This window comes from Echiichthys vipera (assembly GCF_963691815.1).
Source record: "Echiichthys vipera genome assembly, chromosome: 11".
Taxonomy (NCBI): domain Eukaryota; kingdom Metazoa; phylum Chordata; class Actinopteri; order Perciformes; family Trachinidae; genus Echiichthys; species Echiichthys vipera.
The window spans coordinates 14,496,731-14,520,551 of NC_139836.1; the positions used below are offsets into that span (position 1 = coordinate 14,496,731).

General features: G+C 40.4%; 1 protein-coding gene across 12 annotated transcripts in view; it reads right to left on the reverse strand.

Moving 5' to 3' along the window:
• LOC310953864 (neurexin-1a) overlaps positions 1-23,821 on the reverse strand; it is a gene marked incomplete at its 5' end in the record, with an annotated part of 257,217 nt that overhangs the window by 141,529 nt on the left and 91,867 nt on the right. For 11 of the 12 annotated variants that reach the window (XM_083923113.1, XM_083923117.1, XM_083923114.1 and 8 more), the window contains 5 exons: positions 2,302-2,505; positions 10,186-10,569; positions 16,639-17,080; positions 21,750-21,911; positions 23,006-23,029. In XM_083923113.1, the coding sequence (XP_083779239.1) occupies positions 2,302-2,505; positions 10,186-10,569; positions 16,639-17,080; positions 21,750-21,911; positions 23,006-23,029 (1,216 nt within the window). The remainder of the gene's footprint in view (positions 1-2,301; positions 2,506-10,185; positions 10,570-16,638; positions 17,081-21,749; positions 21,912-23,005; positions 23,030-23,821) is intronic. The other variant, XM_083923109.1, reaches the window with a different exon arrangement.

Below are 23,821 nucleotides of genomic sequence, written 5' to 3' on the forward strand. Positions count from 1 at the left end.
AATGAGTCTTTGACTTTTGATAGTTAAAATCTATTTTGATAATACCTACACTTTGTTATATTGACGTGGCAATCTCAAAGATTTTCATTTGAAAACATGTTAAGTCACTATCTATCACCAAAAGAGGTAACACAATGGTGACTGAGCCCATGTCCCACTGATGAAAATCTTGAATATTTATTTATTTGCAGTATTACAAACTGGGTGTCTTTGGCGACATTACCGGAACAAATGCAATATCAAGTTTCTGCTAATGCAAACCAAACTGACCCACTGCTGCAGCTTCTTGTTTAAAGCTTTCAACTAGTGAAACACGAGTTGACTCTTATTATAAAGTAGTCACAGGAAATGCAGTTTGTTTGTCAGTGAGCTTGACTCTGACCTCTATGGTTCATCAAACATGCTACAAAACAAGACAATGGTCATTTTTGGCCTGACAGCAGATCAGCTTGAAATATTTCAGGGAATAATGGAACAGTACGGAGCAGCCTCAGTGAGCTGTTAGACAAAAAGCTGCCGGCAACCGGCTGCACACCTACAACTTCTAGGCAAGCTCACCAACTACTTTCACATGCTCTTTGCAGACACATGCCCTCCGCATCATAAAATCAGATCACGGTTGCTCATACAATAATGAAAAAAAGGACAATTATTGCCACTTTTTTATTAAAACGACAATAGTTGTCCCCAGTATTCTGGGACTTGAATTATTTAACCACATCTGCTGTTACCAGCAGTAAGTAGGGTGTCACCATATCAACCTGAACTGAAATCTTAAGGATTGCCACTTTAAGGAAAATTTTGAAGGCAAAACTTTAGATTTATTCTTTTCTCTCTCTATCTTCTATTTTGTATTTCTACACTATGGTAATGATACTTTTACTCACGTAAAGGATCTGTAGACTTTTTCACCACTGCCCAACAGTGTATAAAGTAGGTAGAAATTAGCTACATCTTGACTAGGTGTGTATTGAAATGCTACTCATATTATAGGTATTATATATTATATGGTAATACACTGAAAAAAGATTTGAATGAAGGCCTAGCAATGGAGTGTTTTAAACTGTGGTATTGTTACTTATACATTTTTGTAGAATAACAACTAATGATTGTCTTGATCCTACCACAGCAGCTCAAGTTGACATTACTGTCAATACACTAACAAAGTAATCTTCTAGCACACAGGAGATCCATATTGGTATATAAAATTACCTTTCCGTTGCCTAGGGCTTAGCTCATGTCATGCTCTAAGAAAGGTGACTGAGATCAAACTCCCTCCCCTCCCTCCCATTTGGCCGTGTCTGTCGTGTGTTGTCAACCACAGCAGAAAAAGTGGCCGCAAACAGCCAGAGACCAACACTAGCCTACCCTTACAGGGAATGCTCTGCTTTTTTTGAAGGAGGGACAGGTAGGACAGGATTCAAGGGCTGATGGCTGTGAAAAAACTCAAAAACTGTAGAAATGTGTCAAAGATAATTCAAAAGGTAAACAAAATACTGTAGCCTGTTCTTATCATCAGAGGGCATATTTTTATAGTCGCATGATCTGACTTATCAGCCCTGTCAGTGTGTGGCGCTGTTGTTCCCTGTGGTGGGACACATGCTTCCCTTTTGGTTGACAGCAGATACAGACTGTCTACTTTGTATGCACTGCTAAACAGGTTTGCTTAGGGAGCCCATTTCTGTTTAGCCAGTGGAAAGGAGAAATAGATGGCTATCATTTGTGCAACATTGCTCTGTTTGAGAGATATCAAACTTTTCACAGGCTTCATTGGATTCTTTCCTGAGCAAATAAGCACACATACACGCACTCTCACAGTCGTTTTGTCCTCAATTTATTTTTTGCTGGGATGACTGATTGGCTAACAGCTCACAACTAGGGGCTATATTGTATTACATAGGTAACCACTAGATGAGAGGAGTTGTGATATGATAAACATACTTCAGAGGAATTATTAGCTTCCTCTTATGAATGCTAACTGGATGATTTGAAATGAAACAACACCAGGAAAGAATACAGCCGTGTGCCCACTGTAAGGGCAATTCCCTTTGGAACAATACAGATGTATGGATGTTAATAAGAGGTTAGCTGATAGGAGCGGGCAGCGAGCATTCCCTGCTGGGCAACGGCAGCTGTGTGCTCAACTAGCAGTGAGCGGAGAGCTGCAGACTCTTACCATTGAAAGTCATTACACCTTCTCCTTCTATTCCAAATATGTATATGGTGTCTGTGTGTGTGTTAGAGAGAGTATATGTGACACATGACTCTGCTGCTGCAGCTGGTGTATGTCCGAGGCATTACCTAAATTGACCGTCAGACGGACGCGCCCGCTCTCCAGCTCTAGACGCAGGGTGTCAGCAGATTCCCTAGATGTAGTGGCTATTAGGATGCCATAGGCTCGCTGGGAACGGAAGCGCAGAGACACATCCTCAGCTTCTGTGTGCATCACCACTGGAAGCTGGACCTTCATGAACTTACTGCCGTCGTAGCTGAGGACAGTGGCCTCTGCAGAGAGAATACGTAGAGAAAACAAGATGAGTGATCAGTAAAACAGAGTGTAACAGTTTTACAGTAAATCAATGACTGGGGCTGTCAGTTCAGCTTTCAATGATGTCCCATTTGTACCTATAATGCTCCTTTTCAAGTTCATATTTGTCTTTTGTGTTTCTAGCAGAACATGTTTACATGCTTTAATGTTCAAAAAACTTATTTCTCATACTGTCAGTCTGAATATACCTGTATTCACCCCCCCCCCCCCGATGAAGCCCAGTCTGCTCTGATTGGTCAGCGTTTCCAGGTCTTTTGCATCTACACTCCCACTGCCTCTGAGACATCACTGCAGCCGGAAATGAATTAAACGGCTCTGTAGCGGTACTTTCTACCTATATGTAGTTTACTTGTGACAACTGTAGGGAAGTGCTGACGGCTCATTTAAAGGCTTAAATACGGGCTGTGTGCATTTCTCTGTGAATTGAGGGCTTGTCAACCTGCTTTATGATCAAAAAAGACATGGGAATCTTAACTCTTACATTATGGGACCTCTGTGATTTGGAGGATTTGGATCTCACTAAACATACAAGGGGAATGCCATCATGTGTCTATCGGACAAATGCACTCATACTACTACTGTAATACTATCTTTGCAGTGAGCAAGTCTAGCAGCCTTCACTGGCTTGTCATCCAGTCCATTCATAGTGTCTCTGGATGTGTTTCTCAGATATGTGCTTTGCAGGTTTGTCAGTGAAGACTACCACGTCTCACTGACAGACGACACCTCAAGTCTTTTTGACTGCAGATGAGTCCAACAATTATGCTACTAAAATTACAGTACAATACAAAATCAATGAGTCAGTTCCAAATGTACGAGAAAGGGTCTTCTAAATGACAGGTACATAAATCTGTGATCCAAGAGCAGTGTGTAAAGGCTTGTCAGAGGTCTAGCATCATATTACACCATGCAATAAAGTGGACAGCTATCCACACTCCCTCCAAAGTCTCAGTCCTGTTTTCTCTGCGGTAATTTAGTTGACGGTAGCCTCAATCAGAGGAAGCAGAGTATGGAGGAAGGTACATGCTAGGACAGTAAAAGGACAAAAAAACATGAACACATGACAAACAAAAATCTTACTCCACCAATACAAAGAAACTGTCAGAGAACGAGTGGCATCCTTGCATCAATAGGCCTGCAATGTAATAGTGACAAACTACAAAAGGACAAATTGATATTGACTGAGGTAAAAGAAAACAAAAAAAAAACACAAATGGCAACATAATTGTAATAGTCTGTGGACCTTCAATATAGAGCTTCTGTTCAGGGTGACTGCATTTACTCAAAGCATTAGGCAGCCATCTGGAGAAATGCAGGGGAGATTGTTTAACGCTGGCAGGGGGTTGTAACAGCATTTCCGGTAGTGTAACTAAACCATAACCCAATAACAAAGCCATTACTGCAGCTGCAGTGCTGAGACAGATAGAAGCCAAGTTGGAAGGACAGGAGATGGAGCATGGTGGGGGTGATAGGGTACCAATGTACACACACCACCTCATCAACACTCCCTCGTCACACAGAGCCAATGTCACATCCATCCCCTGGGATGACTCCGTCACATTCCTCACCTAAATCCAATTTCTCCACGCCCTCCTGGGGTATGCTGCAGATGACAGGGGCGTGTGACAAACGAGTTCTTACTGCTAAACTGTCTGCTTCCTGCCAGGCAGCTAAAGCAAAGTATACTGTTAGCAGATGCCAGCAAAAATGGAGCAAGCTCCTAATATTTGAAAAAAAGTTTGGCATTTCATTTACTTAAGCACTTAAGACCCAATGAGAGCATTTTCTTGAAGCAGTAAGTATTTTGACTTATTCTCGATACGTAAATATACTTCACATGGTACACAAATAAACAGTAAGTGTCAGTAGCCCAGGTGTATGTTTTAGCTGGGGAGATGGGATATGAAAAACCTTACTACTAAACAATGAGTGACACATCTGAGTGCTGCACATATAATATAAGATTCTTGCTCCAGCATAAACCCTACCCCTTTCAATATGCTTATTGAATCAATTATAATAATAAAAAATAGAAAAATGAAAATTTGCTCAAAATAAAATAAGCTACGGACAGAAAATGATGAAAATGTCATTAGTCATATCTATATAATCACTCTATTTAATTAAAAGGCATACTGTCTGGTACATAGACTTCCATTATCGTAAAATCAAACAGCTTTGGAGAATCAAGATGAGAAGAAATGTACTGTGATGTACTCTTTGCAACATCTCGTTTAAATAAAGAACATCATACTCAATCGCAGCTGGAGTAAATATTGCATTTCATCCAATAATTTCACCTCTGCTCAAATTCAAATAAGAGATTATCTTAAATGCTTTAAATAAAGTCTGGATAGATATTACAATATGTAGTGTGACATTTGAGGGAATCATTACCTAATGCAAATCGAGAACCTGTCAAAAATCCAATCCTGGAAGCCCAGTCCTTTTTAATGGTACACCCATGTTAAATATCAAAATAAATTGAGAGGACTGAAGCTGGAGCTACTTTCTGTGCCGACCCATCAGGAGGCTGTCAGAGGGGAGATGGAGTATACCAAAACTAAACCAAGCATTCATTTTGTGTCTTAAAAGCAGAAAACAACATAATTTTTCTGATTTTCACAAGAAAAAAGGAGCTATTGGGGTGGGGGACACATTCAGAGAAATAACAAATTAGGCTAAAGGGGGAGTAATGGCAGCTAGACAGGCACACAGCCCCCCACCCCCAGCCCAATGGAGAACAGGCTCTGCAGGAAGAGGAAAACAGGAGGAAGGAAGAGCTGTCACCTGCACGTCATAGGATTGTGATGTCCCACAGTATCAGGGCGTCAGGCTCAATTCAAAATTTGCCAGAAAACACCTGCCAGAGGCTTTTGGAAAATGTTTTCATGGCTCTGAGATATCATAAATAATTCAAAGCTGCTCATGTCTTCTTCACTGTAGCCTTCTTTGAGTATCTTAGTATACACAATCCAAATAATAGATTCACTGCTATTAAATGTGTGAAAACAACCTGCCAGCTGAATGGATTTACAGAGACAGGAACTCTTTTCTGAACAGAAAGAAACAGCATCATCATAGGCCAACTTCACATCTGCTGCCCTGTGACTGTCCATACGAGGACATCATTAGGGCTATGAAATGAGAGCAAAGATAGAAAATGGATCAGCGTGTCAGTTCAGAGTGGTGGAACTTAAGCTTGTGCTGTCAGGAATACATGTGACAGCCAAGAGAGTTACACTTTTTTATTAGTGAATTAGGTTTTTCAGCCCATTGAGACTATTAAAAGTGGAGTTACCACTAAGTTTAATGATTTAAAAGTCAATCTTCAGTCTTTGCTGTGCCATGATGACAACCTCTCAACGGGACCTATCATAAGAAGCTGTAGAAACCAGACATCGAAAGCTGAAATATACAGCCTAAATATAGTCCATTGACGAAGACAGAGAGTGAGACTCATTGAATGTTTCCTTCAGGTTTGTGTACTAAAGCACATTTGGTTGCCTATTTGTCTCCTAGCCAAACCTCTATTCCACAATACATGCTTATATTCCCAGAAAATCAAGCCCCGGTACTATTACAGCCACATTTTCCATGTTTTTCAAACTATTTTGTGCATCTGTGTGTGCGTATCGCTTCAGGCATGAGACGACCAGTTCTCTCTAAGTTGTGACTAGATTCAAGTGTGGTGAATGGTGACTAACACACAATGTGCTGTCAAAGGGCATGTTAAAATGTGGTTTAATGCTTAAACTCAACCATATTCCCCTTTAGGGGGAATTTCACAATTATGCAATAACATTCTGCACCTCTTTGCTTTAAGTTTCGGACCAATGGCAAATGGCTTTATGCTCTGAAAAGCAATAAATAAGCTCAAAGAACCAGTTCTTCTTTAGTTATTGGTATTATGTTTTAAGTTAGATATTGCTAATGTGGATTATATTTTGGAGCAAGATTTCTCCCCCCTAAAAATCCTGTATGATGTAGTGCAAGATTATGGATTCATACAGGTTATTGCTGTATTCCAAAATAATGATCTACGGTGTACAACGATTTTATTCAGCAACAATGTAAGCTCATAAAATCCCTGCTGGTGAATAGGTAGAGCAGGACAAAGCACTGTGCAAAGCCTCTGCTAACGTGCATATGTCAGCAACTGTATGTGCGTATGTGTGTCAAGCCTGTGTGGTGAGTATAGTGAGTATACTTGTGTATCAATCTGTATATTGATCTTCAGCATCTGTATTCATCCCCGGTATCTGTAAGTAAACATCCATCTGCAGTCACTGGCCTTGTGATATAATGCAGACGCTGTCAGTGTTGGAGTCTAACATGTCACATCTCTTTAGGGAATATGTGCATTTGCTGCAACACACTTACTACACCATCTGGGAGGCTGCGTTAGCCTCACACGGCAAGACTAATATTTGGGCTAATTAGCAACTAGAGGAACAATGAAGGGGAAGACATTTGGGATGCAAGGGGGAAAATTGCTTTGTCTGCTTAATTAAAACCTCTTAAAATAGGGCGAATAGCTCCGTGATTCTCTTCCGAAGCTCCACCTCCTGTTTCTTCCACTCGTCCTCCACCTCCTCCACCATATGCAGTAGCTGTATTTTGCCACCGGGTGGTACACCATGCATGGATAAGTGAAAGCTGGGGTAATTCTTTTGACAGCTCCTCGGCCTGCTGGTGCCTGCTTCATCCTACCAGCGCAGAGGCAATCTGGAGCCATCAAAACAGCTGGCAGCACGCCAGGGCCCATTCTCCATACTACTGCTCCTACTCACACTCTTGCCGATGCCACTCTCGTACATAGAGCAGAGACAGACAGAAACCAAGAGAGTTGGACAGAGGAGCCTAGACGCCACAAGATGCTGGAGTGTTAGGAGGGTGAATGTCATAGTGGCAGAAACCTTTGTTACACGCAGCACCTTCTGTGAAATTTCAAAGGCAGAGCTGCATGTTTTCTGCTTCTGTTTTCAGATGAAGTCAGAGTGGATTATATCTTTTTGAATCCATGAACATTCTCAGGATAAGTCATTATCTCAATGAAGTGAAACGATCTGTATCCCATGCCCACCCCACCGCCCTCATGCATTATGCCCTAATTCTTGTCAACTCATTAACTAGAATGGTAGTGCACGTCTGGATAGTGGAGATTCATTTTCTCTCTCTGATGTACTTTTTGTTTTTTCTCCAAAATGAAGTATTGACTTCCTATCTTAGCACTAACTATATAACCTCATCCACAAAACTTCACGACATAAGACATTTATGACTAAATCAGCTGAATTCTAACAGCAAACAGGAAGTCTTTCTGTTATCAAGTTTTATTTTGCTTCCATTTCACTCAGCAGATTTCTATCTGAATCCAGCCATATCATTTACATCTCAGCAAGATATGTTGTACATCCCAATCACGGAATATTTAGGAAACACCATTTTATCAGGTGAGTGACTAGAGCACAGAGGAGAAGCACAAGCTTATGCACAGATGAAACATATGACACATATAACTGCGTGGGATGTGTTGCATTCCAAGTGGAGTTAATTTTTTTTTTCCCGATGAAAGAACCTGTTCATGCTACCGTTCTGCTGTGCAGATGCATCATGCTGTGACAACAGTGTGATATGCTTGGGTCTCTTTGACATTTGCCTTGATTATGCATATTAACTGTGTTTGCTCTTATGCTGCTATCGCTCTGTTGAGACTTTATGATCTATACTACTGCAACCTAAATGTTGATTGCAATTCTGACTTTAGGGATTGATGAGTGTATATTGAAAACATAAAATAAATCAAGAGTAATGTTTAAGTTGATTTGATATACATTATAAATTCACTGTACATAGTAGCTTTACATTATAGCCCGACAGATTTTATCGACCAATATTTCACTGGATATCAGCATATACTGTATGTTGTCCGATATTTGCCAATATGACATTTTTTTCATAGAACATGTAATGCAGAAAATGTTGCTATTGTTTAATTGTACAGCACCTGACCTATACTGAACATACATTACTGATGTCTATGTAATTATTCTTTAGTTACTCATTGTTCATTTCTAGAATTGGCTGAATGTATAATAAAGTATATTATTCGTTATAAATGTATATGTATAAGAAAGCAGCCTTCTGAATACCTTTGTTGGATCGGTGCAAACTACGTGCAAAATCAACATAGGTATAATTTAATTCCAGCATCTGTATCGGTCTCAAAAATCCCTTATCAGTCAGCCTCTACTTTACATAGAGTGAAGATACACTTGATATAAACTGATATACACTACAGATGCATTTGGTTATTCATTCATAAATACAAAATAAACATGTCAAGCCACTTGTCTGTGGTTGAGTTAAAAAAATTGAACAATATTCTCAAGACTCTCACAAAACAAATTATTACATTCAAATACTGGACCATTTATATAATTTAATATTGTAAATCTCTTTGGTGAATGAACTATGTATCCAACATATTTATTCACTCAGTCTGATTATGTAAATGAGCCTGAAATTACAATTTTAGTTGGAAAATAATTTCCTCAAAGCAGACCATATTAGCATGTGAAGGATTTGGCTTCCCCACACAGCTGGGTGTTGTTTTAATCCGGCTAGATTTTAATCAACAAGGTCAAAGGGCAATCCTCTGGTCAAAAAGGCCAACAAGCTAATGCTGAAAAAGGCACAGACGCGGGGCCATGTTGAGCTTTGCATTAGTGAACACAGGATTTCTTTATGACTGGTTGTTATTCTCAGCTACAGATACAGCAACAACAAAATACACATACAATAAAAAAGGATCTGCAGTGGAGTGCTAAGGCAAGTTTATCAAGTCAGTCTCAGGGGGTAACTTCAAGCAAATGCAACTCTTACTATAAACAAACACATAAACAAATGTTGGTTATAATACCGTAAGTTACAACTCAACCAACATAACACACTACTGAGCAATTTAAGATTTCATTTTATTACGAGCACCTATAAAAACAGGGCTTAACATGTAATAAACTACTGCAGAGTCAGGTTTACGTCTGCTCCACATGAGACATGGAGCTATAAGAGTTCAGAGAGATAAGTATTCTGCACCAGGTCTGGTCATGAGCGAGTGGTTTGATGAACCAAATGGTTTGCAGAAGACAGCCAATTTACAGGCTAGTGTGCAATGTGGACGTGGCCAGCAGCGTCTCAGTGGTGTATCAGTCACCTGCCACTCTAACATCAGGCAGTCAACACTCTACGTACCCTGACTCATTCCTTCTGTCTCTCTGTGGCTGTCTCCACATGCACACTTTCTTGTATTACTTTCAGTCTGCTGTTTGAGAGCGGTTGATGCCAAGATAAAAAATAAAAAAAGCACCCTGCAGGCTTTTGTCTGGTGATGCTGTTCAACTTAAACTTGAAAGGAAGTCTCTTTCAGATACTAAATCTACATGTAAAGTGTGTATAATACAAATTATACTTAAAGTGCTTTTCTGGTTGTCTTTGATGTCAATTGCATTGTCTTGAGGTAGGCATGCGTTCTTAAAAAGGTATATGAATTAGAAGTTTGTCACTGTGTAGCATCATCAACATTATAGATTATGGCTACCAGACAGAGATGACATGATTCCACATAGTCCTACCTCTTTCACAGGAGCGCCCGAGGTATCCAGTCCCAGAGCAGTCACACACGTAGCGGTTCCAGCCCTCTCTACAGAACCCGTTGTTTTGGCAGGGGTTGCTCAAACACTGTTTGGGAGGCTCTTTGGAGCAGGAGGGCTTGACCCCTGCAGCCTTCTGGACCTCGGCCAGGCGCCGTACATCCTTACTCTGTCCATCAATGAATAGATCCCGGATGCAGCCCACATAGCCGTAGTTGAGTAGGGCTGTCCACACCTCAGTGGGGAACACCAACCCCATTTTGTTCTCTGGCAGACCCCCGAGGTAGAGATTGTCATCCAAGTCCAGGATCTCACTTTCTCCAGGGGCTGTGTAGGCAGTACGGAGGGTGTTGATAGAGATGGTACCTTAAAAAGAAAGAGTGAGATAAGTTTATTTGCTCCTTTTTTTTTTAACAACTTTGGTTAAATGCACACATAACACTGTAGGTGCTCAAAAAAGCTTTATGCCCTGCAGTAACAGAAATATGCAGAGAAGACCCATTTAAAGATGGTTTGATGAAGAAATTAGCTTAATTGGTGTTATCCATCTGGACAAGGTCAGGATTTTCTTCATTTAGAATGACTGATGAGTGTTGATAAGACACATTAATCACGGGACAGCTAGTCTATTAGTAGCCTAATCTAGAATCCCTAAGAGCATCCTCTTTATTTTCTTTGGATTTCCCATAATATATCTCCCTTATCTATAAAGCAGTGGTCATAAAAAAGAAAAAAGAGGCAGAAAAGTCATTGCCCCCTCTATTATTTCAGCCAACCAAACAAATAAAAAAATAAACATCATAGCCATCTTTTTGAACTTGATTAACGGACTGCAGGCTGTTTCTTTCACCCCGTCTCTCCTTCTGTTTGCCTCTCCAACACATAAACCTGAAATGAGAGTTTGTGTGTTTCCCCACCATGATTTATCGCTCTCATTCAGGTTTAATTCTCGATCTGGAGCACGGTAAACAACAGAGGACATGACTGGACTGTAAAACTGTGGAAAGGAAGGCCTTACTGTGGGACTCAGACCGGGTGATTAATTTGTATATGGATCTGTTACCCTCAGCGCAGGAGCCATTGTGGATCTTTAATTAATGGTGGCTGCCTCCACTGCCCGCATCTTCGTCCAGTAATCTATGTACTGTGTTGCTGAGGATCTACACATGCCACTGCCTGTGGAAAGTGGCAGAGAAATAGTAGACTAAGGATGCTCTAAAATAGAATTGCCATAAGTCATAATTTGCATTTTGAGTGGCAGATGCATGCCATAGTAGATATAAAGGAGCTATTAGCTGATTGCCTCAGGCTAAATGGAAGAGTTCTAACTGCTTGTATGTGGAAAAAGAGCCCAGCTTTGACGTTACTTTTCTAGTCAAAGTGCTTATGTTGGGAAACAAGCCTTAAGCCACACATGAATTTTCAGCAGGACTGCCTGGCACATTTAAGAGACACATTAAACATTAAAAGGGGCCTTTCACATTTCATTACAGCTTTTATCGCGATTAATTATACGTGTGATAAATATTTGTATATCTGTTTTCAGTAAAAAGTACAATTTCATTGTGCTTTTGATCTGTTTAATCTGAAGAAGAGCCATCAAAGAAGAAACAAACGAAATCACTATAAAAGCTAAAAATAATCTCAGTTATGTATGTTCTTGTTTGCCAAGGTGAGCCGAGAGCTTAAGAGAGAGAGCTAAGGAGCTAGTGCACAATGATTAACCTGGTCCCACTAACATGTTCCAATTCTTTTCTTCGGGGTCTTGGCCCTAGGCATCTGTTCCAACACTTTCCTGCAGCCACCCACTGCCCCTGCTCTCTCCAGCCACAGCTGTTGTGACTTCCAAGCTTTGCACACTTGGCAAGAGCCACCCGTCACGCAGCCAGAACAGCTCCCTTCAGGTTATAGCTAACGAGCTCAGTACATCAAACTCATTAGCGAGGAAACTTTTCTCGGAACAGAACAGGTGCCCGGCTGAAGAACGAGCATCAGAGTGGTGGGTGTGAATCATGATGGAATTATCTAAACCTCAGTTATGTCAGATCTCACTAAATGACAGGAAATAGCAGTGTTACAAAAAACAACTGTTTGTGAATGATATATTTTCTACGTAAATACAGTACTTAAGGAGTCATCATTTAATGGCTTATTTATCCAATAGTTAGTGTTACAGCATCCCTGTTTGCCTGCAAGTCTACAGTAAGTTTGTCTGTCTAAATTGATGTAAGTGGGATACAAGAGAAGGATGTCAGCATATTTCAGGCATCTGCTCAGAGTGTTCTACTCACTTGTAACAGTCTTGTAAGGAAGTGTATAAACACAGTCAAGGTAAGTTAAGTCAGAAAGCACTACACAATCCCATAAGGACATGTGCCAGGCTAGCGGCATGGTTTCACACATACACACATTGCAGGACTGCCTATGTTTGAAACAGTATGCTTAGCCAAGAGGGGAAGGGGATGTGTCTCTGTGAACACTACTGAGCATTAAAGAGGAGGAGATGGATACAGAACAAGATGGGAACATGGAGATAAAGATGTCTGGAAAGAAGATGAGGGAGGGGTATACGATGACAGATAAGAGGGTAGATGAGGGAACAGCTGCAGCAAATAATATCTTCCCCTCGCAAGTACAGGATGTAAACTTTAGGAGGATTGATCAAAATGATGATGCAGGCAATAAATATGGATGGATAATGATGACCAAGATCAGCATTCCAGCCAACTTTAAAACCCTTTGACCACATCTCTGTGCCCTCTCTATCTGTATGGCCAGAGCCGTAAGTGGTACTCAATCATCAAACCTGAAGGCAGGGGTCCAAAGGACAGCTCAGATCTCTCTCACACTTTCTGCAATAGCAGCAAGGCTCAACTTGGCATGATGTCCCCTAACCCCACTCACACATCCCCAAAACATGTTAGACAGGGGATTACTACAATCCAGTTAGGGCGATACGGCCAAATCTCTCTATGTGATTGGATTCTCTGTAGAGAGAGAAGCTTGTGAGTGGGCTGTGGGGATGGGGTGTGTGTTGTCGATATGTGTATGTATGTGCATGAGTCTGTTTGTGCATTGTACGTGTGTGTGCATGTTTTTGTGTGAAGTAGTGGTGTGCATGCCCTGGCAGGAAGTGGGGCTTCAACAGAGCAATGTCCGTGTAATGTCTCTGATGAGTGACGCACAGCACTCCCAACCCAGAAGCCCTCACTTAAAAGCAGAGTGTCTCTTAGCATCTCTAATGCATTGAGGTTAGAAATGCTGTTTGAGCGAGAGTCCATTTACAGGGTTGCTTCCTGCAGGAAGAGCCAGCTAAACTAAATAGGGCAGGGATCATTATCCGCCACTGTCATGGCTGCAGGAAGTCTCGCACATGGAGGACCCGGCTGCAGATAATTATGTCTGGCTGCTGAGTCGCACATTGGTTTTGAGCGATGTGCTTGGTGGTGTGTATTAATAAAACATCTGACACACAGATGAAAAGCAGAGCATACAATATGTTTCGTGACTCACGCTCTCATTGGACGAGTGAATTATTTTCTTTTTTAAAAATAAAAATTACTTTAATTCTATCAATTATTGAAAAGTATAACAAAAGGGCGCTTGGGTGTGAAAAAGCCTGCACAAGCCAGGCTATCATTATATCGTAGGAGGGACTGTACCTACTGAGCATCACATGTGGACTATTAAAACTAAATAATATTTTGACAGGGATGACTGTGCATGTGTGTGTGTGTGTGTGTGTGTGTGTGTGTGTGTGTGTGTGTGTGTGTGTGTGTGTGTGTGTGTGTGTGTGTGTGTGTGTATGTCTGTGAAATAGGTGGTCAATGGCAGGCTTTATCCAAATAGTGAGTCAGACTACCCAAATATCAATATGAATAAATAATTCTGGGAAAAAATCTATATATAATATGCATTTAGATAGCTGTTATGCAAAAACTGCTATTTAATACACCATTAAAATTACATGTATCCTGTGGGAATGGAAATCGGGGCATGAGGGCTTTCCAGTACAAAGGAACTGCAAACATGCAAATGCTTCCATCTGAGGTGCCATGCACACATCATTACACACTGCAAACAGTGCTTTGTGCAAATCATGGAGATCTTGAAATGCAAGATTTAAGATTTTGGTGGACTGCATACTTGCAGAATTTAGTTGGCTTAAATTTAAAGGGTCAGTAATGATAAAATAGTACTGGTAAATTGAAAATTGCTTTGTGTGTGCGCGTGTGTGCGTGTGTGCGTGTGTGCGTGCCTGCGTGTGTGGACTCTGCAGCACTCTGTAACCATTGTGTTACTCCTCTCACATGGGAAGTCATCATATTACAGAGACCTTTTTATGTCCCATTTACACTCCAGTATGCAAGTGTTGATGACGCCTTAGACTTGAGGAAAGGAAGAAAAGTTATTCTGAAATGTCATTAGTGCACAGCACAGCACAGCACTGTGCAATAACTGACTCAGTCCTGGGAGAGACCCCCTCCTGTTTCCATGGAAACTTCGGCAGGGTAGACAGAGAGAACAGCGAGTAGAGCAAACTAGTAACAAAAAAAGATGTTCGATAGTTTGCGTGTGTATGTGTGTGTGTGTGTGTGTGTGTGTGTGTGTGTGTGTGTGTGTGTGTGTGTGTGTGTGTGTGTGTGTGTGTGTGCGTGTCTGTGTGCGAGGGTGGATTACAGCAGATTATTTGACAGATAATGAACACAATCTAATTTAGACAGTATTTCTTATAGTATGTTCTTACATAGTTAAATGTTGCAGATTTATGTTATTTAAAAAGTCATCCACAGTTTGCACAGTTACAGTTAAGTTGAATCCAAGCCTTTCAGTCCTTAGTGGTGGAGCGGATAATTTTGGTTAAGAAAAAGCACATGAATGAGCTCTATGGCTATTCTAACAATGTATACATCTCAATTTAGACCACAGACCAGTATTGCTTTGGGGGTAATGAAATAGTTAATCTAATTTCCACCTCTTGAGATGGAGTGGAAAACATGGTCAAGGGGTATATCTAATTTGTAGCATGACATTGCAGGGCCTTGGCTCCAAGCACACAATAACAAATTGCTGCTTAGATAAGCAAATCAACAGGGACCAGAGCAGAGCAACCCAGAGCTTACAGCAGAGGACACAATGGGAGAGGGAGCAAAGTTATTTTGTGGCAAATATGCAACTGGAATCAAGACAATCAGAATGACTTTAATAATCCCAGAGGGGGAATTATATATGACACATAGATACCACCATCTGAAGTTACGTTGCTGCCATCAAAACCTTTTTTTTTTTTTTTCTCCATAAAATGGGTAGAACTGTTTACAACAGGTATCCAGAGCACAAAGGAAATATATAATTTGCAGTAAAGATGTAGTAAGAGCCTTGGTATAATGGATATTTTATTTCACAGAAAGTTGATTGTGACCCTGAATTGGTATTTTTTGTTGAATTTAAATAATTAATCTAGTGCACAGCAGAGTTTGTACTTGCTGGTGAATGTTGTTTTGTATGTACCAGTCCATGAGTCATTCAGACTACAGACAAGTTCATAATCATTCATACAAACATGTAGACACTTATGTATGCAGTGACCCTGGAGGCCTAACACAATGCAACTAAAGAAACACATACAAACAGCCAAAACACCATCAAATGAAGAAGACGTCAGTGGCAATTTGACACATGCTGCAGATTCAGACACGAGTTGTATAGCACATATCTGACTAGAATATAGACAGTCAGATAGTTTGTATTGACAAACTAAAACAGGAGCTGTACTAGAAAACTGAAAAAGAAGACCAAAAAAAAAGGATGGGCTTATTTTAGCAATTAAATTCTCAGGTAGCATGAGACTATGAAAGAATCACAGGTTCACACCGATGAACCGGCCAGCCAGCATCCTGTGAGAAGCTATCAGCAGTTGAGGGGAGAGGGAGAGCTGGAGTGACGACAACACGAGAGGCGACTGCTCGTTTAAAACAACAATGGCACTGGAGGTTAGGCGTAGGTGCTGGAATAGTTTCAGTTTTATCAAAACTGGAGAGTATTTCCTTATTGAAAGAAAAAAACAGACCATTGCCCAATACATGAAATACCTATGTTTTTTCACGGTCATATGCACCAACACACACCTATGGTCGAAGCCATTATTCCACTATTTCTTTACACCGCAAATATTTGTTTGCCGCTATGCTGCTGTAATGCCCATTTGGTTGCACTGCCTGCATTTGTAACACATTCATCAATTGTTCCAATGCTGCATACTCAGATTTGTGAGTTTCTCCACATTTTCTTATTGCTGCAAATGCATCGTCAAATTCACTTTTTCTTATGTTTCATCTATTACCATGTGTGCTTGCTGTAGCAGCAAGAGCCCACAATTTCCCTGTTACAAGTATTTCGTCTAAAGATTGTATATGCTAAAAACTGGAAAGTTACCTGATCTGCCATCACGTTGAAAGTCCACATGGTACCACTCGCCGTCATTTACTTTCTTATTGACGGCTCTGGTCTTTGTGGTCCCTGAGCCCATGTCCAGCAGCAGGTACAGATGGCCATCTAGCATCTCTATGGCAAAGAAGTCCACCTTGAGAGTCTGCGGACTCTTGGAATCCTTCGGCTGCTGCTTCGGTTTGCCATGGCTGAAGAGGAGAAGGCCATTGGGCTCTGTGGTGCGGAAGTCAAAGGAGATGGAGCCTGTCTTCTTAGCGTTCCACTTGTTGAGGATGATAAAAGACTCTGGTGTCTCAAATGTGATGGGGTCCAGAGTGGCCACATTCTCACACTTGAAGGCCACAGTACCATGGACCTTCATCTTGGCATCATCCTGCTTGGCCATCCTGGACAGCTCAAGCCTTACATCATTGTTTTTGTACACAACCTGAATTGGGAATAAAGTAAAAAGGTCAATTCAACAGTCATATACACAGTCGCACATCTCACCTACGAGGAGAAAGACTAACTTCAATTGCTGTTTGAATTTACATTTTTTCAGGAAACTAACAATTATTATGTGTAACTGCTTTTAAAAAAAAAAAAAGAATGAGCTGGATATGTAAGCAGTTGCCCATGTGACATTTCACCCCCCCAGGACGTTGTGTCATGAGCAAGGTTTGCACGGCTCAAGTCATAGTCATCTCTAACACAATGTACCTATGCTTGGCGAACTGTGAAATGTCGCTCACTTCACACCAGCCACTATACACTATGCATGTGTTGTGAAGGCTTCAAGCAGGGTGAAGTGTAAATATTTGAGTCATTCATTTTTTAACTTTTAGCTTCAGTGTCAACTAAAGGAAGAGACAGCCCGATTTTAAAAAGGCAATACTGATAATGGTCGGAGAAAAAGATTCCATCAGGTAGCATCTCCTGGGATTGTGTGTGATAAGTGAGATGAAGAGTGACGTGTCTAAACGTCTGCCTTGATTGCAGGTGAGGAGTAAAATGCTGATTAAGGTCCCTGTTGCAGCCTGTGTTTAGAATAAAAAAGTGGGAAGATGATTGATATGCCTTTGCAAAGCAAATTAAAAAAGCACTGCATGAGCATACACAATGCAACATTCTGTTTAGTGTGCATTATTTAGAAAATTGATTAATGTAAAAATTGTCTGTACATATGTTTATGCAGAATCCTTCATATCAATAGCAGTTTATATTCTCAGACTCTGTAAACCAGACAGGCTTTGGCATCAGAGTGCAAGGGAAGTACATTAGTGCTGTGACCTTTGAGGTGCTAAGTGCTAAGGAGCTAAGGCTCAAGAGTGATAGACAGTGGCAGCTCATTACAAAATATGAATCATAATGCCATTAAAATACCAATTAACCATGGATGAGAATCATTTAAAGTGCAAGTATTAACTGACCAATTTGCCAACTTGATCATTTTTTAATTACTGTTGTTTGTCTCGCTAATCAACTTCATTTATGTTTGAAGCTAATCTTTAATCTCCTGCTTCATAGTTATATGAAGGCAGCATGAGAGGCATATACAGTTATGTTCCAAACATTGTAAGGCTACTCATGAATAAAAAATACTAATTAAAACATATCTCTACAGACAATGAAGTAGCTATAATATGTGTAGGGAGGCATTCATGCCACATTGTGGAGATCAAACAGGAGTGCTACTGTAATTGGCAACAGTCTTGCAAATAATTATAGACAGCCATAACTTTGTCATTATGCAATCTCCGTAATGAAAGAGTATCTTGAATAAATTTAGATGTAATAGCAAGAATCCCTCCATCTAATTTCCATATGAGAAACTAATTAACATTCTGTTGAATGTCAAAACTTTTTCATTAAATCATCAATGTGGACATATTTCCAAATTACTTTACCCCCCCCCCCCCCCCACACACACACACACACACAGACACACACACACACACACACACACACACACACACACACACACACACACACACACACACACACACACACACACACACACACACACACACACACACACACACACACACACACACACACACGTGTTTAATACTATAATGTGTCAATCAGACAACTTTAAACACAAAACTGTCAATAATATGCCAGGCAGAATATCCCCAGGTGGCAAAAGCAGAGTCAATAATCTCTTCTACACCATTCTAGCACTACTAATTGGTGGATAAGGTTATCAAATAAGCAAGTCAAGGCAGCTGTATGGTTAGCATGCATACGTATTTACATAACAAAATAGTTCAACGGTAAATATATATTGCTTTCAATGAGACAAATCAAATGAGTTACAGCTGTGGAAAAAACACTGCCCATGTTCTTTATTTGCAGTCATGCTAAGCGTTCACCTGAAAACGGGGACATCTCCAATGGGATTGCAATTGCATGGAGCATTATGCTTATCACTGGGTCAGATCTGCTGTGTCTAACTGTTCAGGTAGATGGAGCTCATAGCAGTGCATCAGAATTATGTAAGCTCAGGCTTAGTTTCTTCTCAATGCTTTGTGACCGACTGAATCAGACTGTATTTAACTGCAAGGGAAACATGAAACGGATAATGGCTGGCTCTTATTTTCACGTCTTTATTTTCTCTCTTTAAAACATACAGTATGCTTTCAAGGCTGAAACTGAGCCTAATGGTATGTTTTAAATACGTAATAGGAATAAGAAAGGTAATTTGACAAGAATCTCCTGTTAAATAGCAGTAAAAGGATAAAAGATCTCTCTGCCTGCTGGACCTTAGCCATGTACTAAAGGTGCAACAGATACAGCCGATAAACCCAAATCAATTATTTATAGTCGAGACAAAGGGCACCTTTCAGAGTCAAAGGAGCTTTGGTCTGAGCTACAACTGGTGCTGGGCTAGTGATGCTGCACTAATTTGTCATCTAGCTAGGGATGTGACAACTGAGCAATGGCTGCACCAACGTTTGTTTTGCCATCAGAACCAACAGGCAGGCGTGGCAACTCAGACTAGAATCGGCACACAAATGCAGCAACAAGCCACTTCCAAACATGCTATCAGTCAGGGTCCACAGCATATGCTGTTAAACCACCTCTCATATGTCATCATGACATACACAGAGGATGACCTAAGGTGACTGAATAAAGCAACAGGCTGGATGAGAGCTTGCCAATGCAATACAATGGCAAATTTAAAAAAGGGCATGTGGTATAGATAGGCAAGGTAGAAAGCCCTGGCTTCTTTGTAAATCAATTTCTAACCCACTAATTTGTATTATTATTGTTTATTCTTGGCCTTTCTAAATGTGTGTATTACTTCAAATAGTTTAGACATTATGAGAAATGTAGTAGTTACGGTCACCAGATATGCCAATAATCGGGAGGTTAAGAAGTGCTTCCAATGCCCATTAATTGAATGCAAGCTAGAAAAACATGCTGCCCACGTTTATCCTGCAATTCATAACTTTAATGTCAAAACTGGCAGAACTTTTCTGTGCCTCTTTATGTAAATATGGCAGAAATGCTCTTCATTTCATGAGAAAATTTGAGAGTCCAAATTGGAATACAGTTGGATTTGAACATCAATATGTCAGAGCTCACTGTAGCTACCATAAATAAACAGTCAACATAAATGTGATCATGGTCGCAGTCATATCGCAGTCACTACTGACCTCACGACACATCATTGAAACTAACTACGGGGGGAATTCTGTAAGTCTCACTTCTCAAGGCAACAATCACAGCCATGCACCATAGGATCTAAGGATACAGAGTGTTGCCGCTGTAATCTTACCAAGAGCAGTGAGGGCGACTCACTGGGGTGCGTGACCATGCTTAGGGGGCACCAATCCCAATCCTTTTGTCACCACATCTGCGGCACCTCAGAGACACATATTTGACTAAGAAACTTGCCTTCAAAACCAAATCTCTAATGAGCTGTACATGGCATGTGGACATGTGGTCAACACCTGCCTGCTCATTAAGGAGAGCTGCCTCAGACCTCTCTGAGAGGTTCAGTGACGAAGACAGTCTGTGCTCGAGGTGAGAGACAAAATGTAGGACACCGCCAGAGCAAGAGAAGGTGGAAAAATGAAAAATGAGAGAGACGAGGAAAGGGAAAACAGCTTTTGAAATTAAAAGATCATTTTTTAGTACTTTAGAGATTTGCCTGCCAGATACTGTATGTTTGTATATCCCTTGTGGGTCCTGAAGTGAATGCAGTAGGTCAGAATCCCTACTAACCAGAAAAAATTTAAATAATAGTACTGTACAGCTCAAAGTGCAACATATAACTTAAATAAACTCTCTGCAGGATAAATTACCTCATACTATTTTGCTTCGTCTCTAAACTAGAACATGTGTGTAAAGGGGCAAGTTATTTATCTGTATACGAATGCAGTTGAATGATAACAAAAAGCTAATATAAGCTAAATCATCACCAATACAGTAGCCAAGACTGCATTTCAGCCAATGCCTTCCACCTCTTTTGCTCTCCATACGGGCTGTTTACCTGCATGCAACCAAAGCCCGCACAAACTCACAAAGCTCTGTTTTCTCAAGGTGATGGTTAAAACCCAGCATAGGTTATATTTGTGGAGACACAAGTCTACAACACTAAACATATCATTAATAATAATAAATGTAATAAGGTAAGTCATCGGGTAAGTGTTCCAAGGTGATATCAGTCTGGTACTGCATTTATCCCAGTGGAGGAATAGTAGAGTGTTAAGTATATCAGTGGGGTAACTCCTCATGAAAATGCAACTGCCTGATCTCAGGATCACTGCTCCTCTTTGAAGTGCACCTGACGGGGCTGCATGAAACCTGTGGTAAACTCCACTCTAAGACAGTTCTATGTTGTACACCAACACGTCCAAGTGAATGTTTGTGTGTGCATACACGTGTGTGTATAGCATCATGAGTGTACTGAGGGGGCGGTTAAGGCAAAATAAAGTTTGTGTGCGAGTATGGTGAGAAAAAGACGAGAAACAAACTACAGCAAAGTGTAAAGGATAAAACGGGGTCACTGTGTGTTGGTGGAATGGCCTGTTTTGGAGTCCTGAGGTGAAGTCAATCTTAACCTGTACACCCACCAGCATAAGAGCGCACACAGAAGTGGTGTTTACCTCCTTGAGGCAGCCCATGAAGTTGTTGCTAACCGGAGATCCAGGCAGGTCAGCTGTGCTAGGACTCCCTCCAACATAGAAAAAGTCGTCAGAGCCTAGCATGGTGTAGTCTTCTTGAGTATATCCTGTGGTGGTCAGAATCCCATCAACGGATATTGTTACCTAGACAACAAAGCACAGGGAAAGGACACGCTATACTCAGACAGCCTATTTACTGCAGATTGCCTTTCCCTCTTCTTGTCTATGACAGACTTCCCTATATGTTTTTTAACCCATTTTCATGTCTGTTTTCATTGTCTTTTTTCTTGTTTTTATTATTATTTTGTCCAGTTTGATTAGTTGGAAGACTGCAAGCCTTCATAAGAATGCTATTCTAGTTAGAGTGTTAGTGAAGTGCCCATACTACAGTGTTAGTATTGCCCCTAATGCAACTCAAAAGTACTTTGGCAGACACAAAAATGGTGTTAGTAGAATGTAATCTAGGTTAGTTAAACTATAAATTCCATATTAGTATGTCCAGCAGTTCTACAAAATAAATCAGAAAGTGCTACTGTACTAGGTTAGAGAGGAAGCACATGCTATGAAAAGTACATTAATCTATTAGTATAGGATAATGACTGAGGGATTATAGAAAAAAAATAGCATGCATGCATTTGTCTTTTCTTTTTGATTACAAGCATACAAAAAGAAAAATGTTGACTGGGAAACTGGGAATCAGTATTTTGACACTTGCCATAATGTCAGATGCATGCAAAAGCTTATGGACACTGCACAACCACCAAGAGAAATAAGAACGCACCAGAGAAGCACCAACACAAACACAGCTCAACTGTCACATTTATGTTGACAAATGGGCAGTGGGACTTTTGCAACACATAGTCAAAGTGCATGCCATGCAAAGTGAATGGAAATACAACTGGCTGAGCCAAAGAGCATCAGGCCAGCCAGACAGGAGAGGGTCCTCATTATTAACCACAGCTTGATGCAAAAGGCTCGAAATGAAGCTCCTAAAAAGGTGGATCAAACAGAATTGGACAGGAACAAGTGAAATAAAGAGGGTGAAACCAATGAATGAACCAAAAAATTAAAAAGGATTTGAAAAGTAAGCAGAAGAGTACCAACCGCAATTTCCCTTTTTTGTAAATGACGTCTACAGTAAAAAAAAAAAAAAAAAAAAAGAAAGAAAAGAAACACACGGCAAACCCAAACTAAGAAACAATTAGAATGATATCTACCGAACAATGTAGTTTGTTTACCATAGCGTGTCCAATGCCTGAGTGCTTTGTGGAAAAGGGGGGAGAAAGGAAATTAAAAACTGTGAACAGAATAACGATTGTTACTCAAATAATATATGATGGTCAATACTGTTAGTACATTGTTAAACGGCAAAAAACCATACTGGTTAGTAAAATGACACATTCCATGAATGATGTTAGTTGGTTTCCAAAGCATGTTAGTAACACAGAGAAAAAAGGGCAAAATAAGTTTAACAAGAAAAAAGCAGACTAAGAAAATAACAATAATGCACCACAAGAGGTGCCAGAGCTCAACCAGTGACTTCCTAAATTCCTCACAATGTTTTTGCACCATGTTCTGTATGTAACCAGACTGTTGCTTAGAAGAAAAAAACTCCCTTACCCAAGTCCTGACAGAAGGTTATGATTGACAGACATCAAATGGTTCATAAGAAAGAATGCCTAAAGCACATCAGTTGACCCTCTTTCACAAAGTCCGAAGTTCAAGACTATTTTAAAGCTTTGTTTATTTTATTGTTACTGGTATTTCTGTTCTTTTGTACTTGGTTTTAGGCTGGAGACCAATCCAGTGTATCAGACTCTCCGGCGATCATAAAATACTGTACCTCTGTTTGGTCTTATTGATGAACTTTAGGATCACTTTACTGCAATGAGACAAAGCAAAGACCCTGACACAGAATGAGGAGGATGGCAATTTCGATTCCCCCAAAGAGCATGCACTCAATATGCTTGGTTTTCTTTCAAAATTTGAATGCAGTGAATGTTCAAGCTAACCAAATCTTTAGGTTTGCCAATAATCAATTTGCTGATTATGCA